Raw genomic sequence first — 8,090 nt, 5'->3', positions numbered from 1 at the left:
TCAGATCTCTGACTAGATTTGATCAGGAAAAATGCAACATTCGCCATCCTTACTGAGCAATGTGGTAAACGGCACAGAAATGACATGCATAACAGCTTAATGGACAAATATTAATACTTATCATTTTATTTGTGATGTTCTGCTGCACTTGCCTCACCTGACCGCACGCTCGTTTGCAAATCCAAAATACAGCAAATAATATGTAACTACTTGTCTATCATTGCACAGATGGCATCGGAGCTTTGTGTGTTGTTCCTCCTTTGTGGGATCAGTGGACTGTTGACTGGAGCAGCTGGTCAAACTGCAGATCCAGCAGAGGGTATATTTACTAATATTATACATATACAGCAGAGGTATATTTACTAATATTATACATATACAGCAGAGGTATATTTACTAATACTATACATATACAGCAGAGGTATATTTACTAATACTATACATATACAGCAGAGGTATATTTACTAATACTATACATATACAGCAGAGGTATATTTACTAATATTATACATATACAGCAGAGGTATATTTACTAATATTATACATTTACAGCAGAAGTATATTTACTAATATTATACATATACAGCAGAGGTATATTTACTAATATTATACATATACAGCAGAGGTATATTTACTAATATTATACATATACAGCAGAAGTAGATTTACTAATATTATACATATACAGCAGAGGTATATTTACTAATATTATACATATACAGCAGAGGTATATTTACTAATGTTATACATATACAGCAGAAGTATATTTACTAATATTATACCTATACAGCAGAGGTATATTTACTAATACTATACATATACAGCAGAGGTATATTTACTAATACTATACATTTACAGCAGAAGTTATTTACTAATATTATACATATACAGCAGAGGTATATTTACTAATATTATACATATACAGCAGAAGTATATTTACTAATATTATACACATACATCAATACTGTCCACTCACACATCTGATGTCATCTTGCACATCTGATTCAACTTTGACTGTCCATATTGTCCCACTTACACATCTGATGTCATCTCTCACATCTGATGCAACTTTGACTGTCAATACTGTCCCACTTACACATCTGATGTCATCTCGCACATCTGATGCAACTTTGACTGTCAATACTGTCCCACTTACACATCTGATGTCATCTCTCCATCTGATGCAACTTTAACTGTCAATACTGTCCCGCTTACACATCTGATGTCATCTCGCACATCTGATGCAACTTTGACTGTCAATACTGTCCCACTTACACATCTGATGTCATCTCTCCATCTGATGCAACTTTAACTGTCAATACTGTCCCACTCACACATCTGATGTCATCTCTCACAGCTGATGCAACTTTGACTGTCAATACTGTCCCACTTACACATCTGATGTCATCTCGCACATCTGATGCAACTTTGACTGTCAATACTGTCCCACTTACACATCTGATGTCATCTCTCCATCTGATGCAACTTTAACTGTCAATACTGTCCCACTTACACATCTGATGTCATCTCGCACATCTGATGCAACTTTGACTGTCAATATTGTCCCACTTACACATCTGATGTCATCTCTCACATCTGATGCAACTTTGACTGTCAATACTGTCCCACTTACACATCTGATGTCATCTCTCACATCTGATGCAACTTTGACTGTCAATACTGTCCCACTTACACATCTGATGTCATCTCGCACATCTGATGCAACTTTGACTGTCAATACTGTCCACTTACACATCTGATGTCATCTCTCCATCTGATGCAACTTTAACTGTCAATACTGTCCCGCTTACACATCTGATGTCATCTCGCACATCTGATGCAACTTTGACTGTCAATACTGTCCCACTTACACATCTGATGTCATCTCTCCATCTGATGCAACTTTAACTGTCAATACTGTCCCACTCACACATCTGATGTCATCTCTCACAGCTGATGCAACTTTGACTGTCAATACTGTCCCACTTACACATCTGATGTCATCTCGCACATCTGATGCAACTTTGACTGTCAATACTGTCCCACTTACACATCTGATGTCATCTCTCCATCTGATGCAACTTTAACTGTCAATACTGTCCCACTTACACATCTGATGTCATCTCGCACATCTGATTCAACTTTGACTGTCAATATTGTCCCACTTACACATCTGATGTCATCTCTCACATCTGATGCAACTTTGACTGTCAATACTGTCCCACTTACACATCTGATGTCATCTCGCACATCTGATGCAACCTTTGACTGTCAATATTGTCCCACTTACACATCTGATGTCATCTCGCACATCTGATGCAACTTTGACTGTCAATACTGTCCCACTCACACATCTGATGTCATCTCTCACATCTGATGCAACTTTGACTGTCAATACTGTCCCACTTACACATCTGATGTCATCTCTCCATCTGATGCAACTTTAACTGTCAATACTGTCCATATACACATCTGATGTCATCTCGCACATCTGATGCAACTTTGACTGTCAATACTGTCGCGCTTACACATCTGATGTCATCTCGCACAGCTGATGCAACTTTGACTGTCAATACTGTCCCACTTACACATCTGATGTCATCTCGCACATCTGATGCAACTTTGACTGTCAATACTGTCCCACTTACACATCTGATGTCATCTCGCACAGCTGATGATGCAACTTTGACTGTCAATACTGTCCCACTTACACATCTGATGTCATCTCGCACATCTGATGCAACTTTGACTGTCAATATTGTCCCACTTACACATCTGATGTCATCTCGCACAGCTGGTGCAACTTTGACTGTCAATACTGTCCCGCTTACACATCTGATGTCATCTCGCACATCTGATGCAACTTTGACTGTCAATATTGTCCCACTTACACATCTGATGTCATCTCGCACATCTGATGCAACTTTGACTGTCAATACTGTCCCACTTACACATCTGATGTCATCTCTCACATCTGATGCAACTTTGACTGTCAATACTGTCCCACTTACACATCTGATGTCATCTCGCACAGCTGATGCAACTTTGACTGTCAATACTGTCCCACTTACACATCTGATGTCATCTCTCACATCTGATGCAACTTTGACTGTCAATACTGTCCCACTTACACATCTGATGTCATCTCGCACATCTGATGCAACTTTGACTGTCAATACTGTCCCACTTACACATCTGATGTCATCTCGCACATCTGATGCAACTTTGACTGTCAATACTGTCCCACCTACACATTTGATGTCATCTCGCACATCTGATGCAACTTTGACTGTCAATACTGTCCCACTTACACATCTGATGTCATCTCGCACATCTGATGCAACTTTGACTGTCAATACTGTCCCACTTACACATCTGATGTCATCTCGCACATCTGATGCAACTTTGACTGTCAATACTGTCCCACTTACACATCTGATGTCATCTCGCACATCTGATGCAACTTTGACTGTCAATATTGTCCCACTTACACATCTGATGTCATCTCGCACATCTGATGCAACTTTGACTGTCAATACTGTCCCACTTACACATCTGATGTCATCTCTCACATCTGATGCAACTTTGACTGTCAATACTGTCCCACTTACACATCTGATGTCATCTCGCACATCTGATGCAACTTTGACTGTCAATACTGTCCCACCTACACATTTGATGTCATCTCGCACATCTGATGCAACTTTGACTGTCAATACTGTCCCACTTACACATCTGATGTCATCTCTCACATCTGATGCAACTTTGACTGTCAATACTGTCCCATTTACACATCTGATGTCACCTTGCACATCTGATGCAACTTTGACTGTCAATACTGTCCCACCTATACATCTGTCATCTTTCACATCTGATGCAACTTTGACTGTCAATACTTACAATACTCACACATCTGATGTCATCTTGCACATCTGATTCAACTTTGACTGTCAATATTGTCCCACTTACACATCTGATGTCATCTCGCACATCTGATGCAACTTTGACTGTCAATACTGTCCCACTTACACATCTGATGTCATCTCGCACATCTGATGCAACTTTGACTGTCAATACTGTCCCACTTACACATCTGATGTCATCTCTCACATCTGATGCAACTTTGACTGTCAATACTGTACGTGGCTCACCTTCGACAGCGTCTTCTCCCCCGTCATCTTTGTTGTAGCGGTGTAGCGTGCAAGGACGGGAGTGTGTCAGGTTCAAACACTGATGACATCTATTAAACAGACAAGAAGCAAGGAATCGTGCAGAGACAGAGTTCAATTTGGCTCAATGAGGAGAGACGTTTGGGATTGCACGCTCAGTTGCAATCTCCCACCACACTCTGAGCTAACAGTCCCACGTGCTCCTCTATTTATTTGGGAGGTCCCTGGTTACATCACTGAGGCCGCCACACATTTCATGCAAAGCAGCTTCCAGTACGCACAATACGTGACGGAATGTGCTGGAGGCCTTGTGAATGCCTTGTCTCTGCTTTGTCTGCGTGCTGTCATCTTATCTTCGTTGAGGTCTTTGTAGTTCTTGGCTGTTAGCGGGCTAAAACAAAGATAACATCTGTGGCTGAGGCCACCCCTCAGACAATAAGTTTTGTCCTTGCACAGATAGAAAAAGTACAGCTTGAGCACAGTAGCTAATAACTATAGCAACAGACTTTACGCATTAGAGTTGTGTGATTACTTACACATAATTATTCTAACAGAGTGGAAGAAGTGTCAAAAGATGGAGCTCACTGTTTTAATGACATTCAGACTTTACGTCAATCAACAATGGGCAGCATCTCCTCATCCGTGGCTCACTAGTGCAACAACAAGGCTGGAAATGTGTCTCCGATTGTGTTCCGGTTTTGGTAAATGCGGCAAGTTTAAATGCAATTCAAGAACTATTGAATAGACCATTGAATTCTTCTGAAAGTCTGACTTTTCATGACAAATTCATGTTTTCTTCTTCTTCTTCTTCACAGTCGCCTGGAGACGTTGGAGCCTCTGCAGCCCCTGCAGCCGCTGCAGCCCCTGGAGCCACTTCAGCCGCTGCAGCCACTGCAGCCCCTGCAGCCGCTGCAGCCCCTGCAGCCACTGCAGCCCCTGCAGCCGCTGCAGCCGCTGCAGCCCCTGCAGCCTCTGGAGCCGCTGCAGCCCCTGGAGCCGCTGCAGCCCCTGCAGCCCCTGCAGCCTCTGTGAGAAGTAGGTTACTACACATTCCAAAAAAAAAAATTGTTTAATGCCTGCTTCTTTTTCTACATCTCGACTCCTTGCTAAAATAACATCCCTGATGCAGATAATCAGTGTCCTGAAGGCTGGATTCGGTTGGAGAATCGTTGTTTCTTCCTCAGTACGATGGAAATGAATTTTACCAAAGCAGAGGTATGTTCTTACCATTCCGATCACTTGGACTTTTGTGTATTTTTCTGCCTAAACGTCACCCCTTGATTCTGTTAGGGTGTCCTGACACAACGTTGTCCTTTCTGATACAATACCGATATTGTAGCCTTACGTACTGGCCGATACCAATATCAATCTGATATGTTAGCACAACACATACCTCCTTGTATTATTTATTTTGTAGTCAAAAACTCAGGAGGTTTCAATCCTCAGCCTTCCCGGTAAGGTCTATTCAGGTGTACTGGGGAGGAGGCTACGCCGGATAGTCAAACCTCGGATTCAGGAGGAACAGTGTGGTTTTCGTCCTGGTCGTGGAACTGTGGACCAGCTCTATACTCTCGGCAGGGTCCTTGAGGGTGCATGGGAGTTTGCCCAACCAGTCTACATGTGCTTTGTGGACTTGGAGAAGGCATTCCACCGTGTACCCCGGAAAGTCCTGTGGGGAGTGGTCAGAGAGTACGGGGTAACGGACTATCTGATTGTGGCGGTCCGCTCTCTGTATGATCAGTGTCAGAACTTGGTCCGCATTGCGGGCCCGTTTCCAGTGAGGGTTGGGCTCCGCCAAGGCTGCCCTTTGTCTACCAATTATGTTCATAACTTTTATGGACAGAATTTCTAGGCGCAGTCAGGGCATTGAGGGGGTGGCGGGGGGGGGGGGGGGGGGGGGGTTTGGTGGCTGCAGGATTAGGTCTCTGCTTTTTGCACTCTGACTGTTGTTTGTGCATACGCACCAAACAGGAGTTCAGAGTATTCAGCCTTCTTGGATACCTTGCATGGGGTCCTGTATGGGGCGCCGGCAGGGGATTCCATAGTCTTGCTGGGGGACTTCAACGCGCACGTGGGCAATGACAGTGATACTTGGACTGGCGTGATTGGGAGGAACGGTCTCCCTGATCTGAACCTGAGTGGTGGATTGTTATTGGACTTCTGTGCTAGTCACGGACTTGCGATAACAAACACCATGTTCAAGCATAAGGATGCTCATAGGTGTACCTGGTACCAGAGCACCCTAGGCCAAAGATCAATGATCGATTTTGTAATCGTATCAGCTGATCTGAGGCCGTATGTTTTGGACACTCGGGTGAAGAGAGGGGCTGAACTGTCAACTGATCACCATCTGGTGGTGAGTTGGGTTAGATGGCGGGGGAAACCTCTGGACAGACCTGGCAAACCCAAGCGTGTAGTGCGGGTGAACTGGGAACGTTTGGAGGAGTCCTCTGTCCGGAAGGACTTCAACTCCCACCTCCGGCGGGACTTCTCTGCCATCCCTGTGGAGGTTGGGGACATTGAACAGGAATGGGCAATGTTCAAAGCCTCTATTGCTAAAGCTGCAGATGCGAGCTGTGGCCAGAAGGTCTTAGGTGCCTCAAGGGGCGGTAACCCTCGAACACCCTGGTGGACAGTGGTGGTCAGGGAAGCCGTCCGACTGAAGAAGGAGTCCTACCGGGGTATGTTATCCCAGGGGACTCCGGAGGCAGTTGCAAGGTACCGACGGGCCCGAAGGGCAGCGGCCGTGGCTGTGGACGAGGCTAAGCAGAGGGTGTGGGAGCAGTTCGGGGAATCCATGGAGAAGGACTATCGGGCGGCACCAAAGCTGTTCTGGAAGACCATACGGCACCTCAGGAGGGGGAAGCAGGGAACCATCCAAGCTGTGTACGGCAAGGATGGGACTTTGCTGACTTCAAGTGAGGAAGTCGTGGGGCGTTGGAAAGAGCACTTTGAGGAACTCCTGAACCCAAATACATCAGACACACCCTCCCTGATAGGAGCAGGGCCTGAGGATGATGGGGGATCGACGTCGATCTCTCGGAGTGAAGTCACTGAGGTAGTTAGACAACTCCACAGTGGCAAAGCTCCGGGGGTTGACGAGATCCGTCCAGAAATGCTGAAGGCTCTGGGTGTTGATGGGCTGTCTTGGTTGATACGCCTTTTCAACATTGCGTGGAAGTCTGGGACAGTGCCGAGGGAGTGGCAGACTGGGGTGGTGGTTCCCCTTTTCAAAAAGGGGGACCAGAGGGTGTGTGCTAATTACAGGGGTATCACACTACTCAGCCTCCCTGGGAAAGTTTACGCCAAGGTACTGGAAAGGAGGGTCCGGCCGATAGTCGAACCTCAGATTCAAGAGGAGCAATGTGGATTCCGTCCTGGTCGTGGAACAACTGACCAACTCTTTACGCTTGCGGGAATCCTGGAGAGGGCCTGGGAGTATGCCTATCCAGTCTACATGTGTTTTGTGGATTTGGAGAAGGCGTATGACCGCGTCCCTCGGGAGATCTTGTGGGAGGTGCTGAGGGAGTACGGAGTGAGGGGAACCCTGTTGAGGGCCATCCAATCTCTGTACAACCAAAGCGAGAGTTGTGTCCGGGTGCTTGGATGTAAGTCGGATCCGTTTCCAGTGGGGGTTGGTCTCCGCCAGGGCTGCGCTCTGTCACCTATCCTGTTTGTGATTTTCATGGACAGGATTTCTAGGCGGAGTCGTGGCCATGGCGGAGAGGGTATACGTCTCGGGGGGCTAAAGGTTGCGTCACTGCTGTTTGCAGATGATGTGGTCCTGATGGCACCTTCGGTTCGTGACCTTCAGCTCTCACTGGATCGGTTCGCAGCCGAGTGTTCAGCGGCTGGAATGAGGATCAGCATCTCCAAATCTGAGGCCATGGTTCTCAGCAGGAAACCGATGGTTTGTACAGT

At 45.7% G+C, this 8,090-nt stretch overlaps 2 protein-coding genes across 3 annotated transcripts in view; both read left to right on the top strand.

Annotated features, from left to right (window-relative positions):
- LOC133659759 (receptor tyrosine-protein kinase erbB-4-like) overlaps window positions 1–8,090 on the top strand; it is a 173,896-nt gene that overhangs the window by 87,722 nt on the left and 78,084 nt on the right. The gene's annotated exons all lie outside the window — the stretch shown is intronic.
- LOC133646051 (mucin-19-like) overlaps window positions 1–8,090 on the top strand; it is a 44,955-nt gene that overhangs the window by 28,605 nt on the left and 8,260 nt on the right. The window contains exons 3-4 of the mRNA XM_062041029.1: window positions 4,985–5,204; window positions 5,299–5,384. Of these exons, the coding sequence (XP_061897013.1) occupies window positions 4,985–5,204; window positions 5,299–5,384 (306 nt within the window). The remainder of the gene's footprint in view (window positions 1–4,984; window positions 5,205–5,298; window positions 5,385–8,090) is intronic.

Source organism: Entelurus aequoreus, linkage group LG01, assembly GCF_033978785.1.
Source record: "Entelurus aequoreus isolate RoL-2023_Sb linkage group LG01, RoL_Eaeq_v1.1, whole genome shotgun sequence".
Taxonomy (NCBI): domain Eukaryota; kingdom Metazoa; phylum Chordata; class Actinopteri; order Syngnathiformes; family Syngnathidae; genus Entelurus; species Entelurus aequoreus.
The sequence above is the reverse complement of the archived record's forward strand: the minus strand, read 5'-3'. Positions and strand labels throughout refer to the sequence as shown.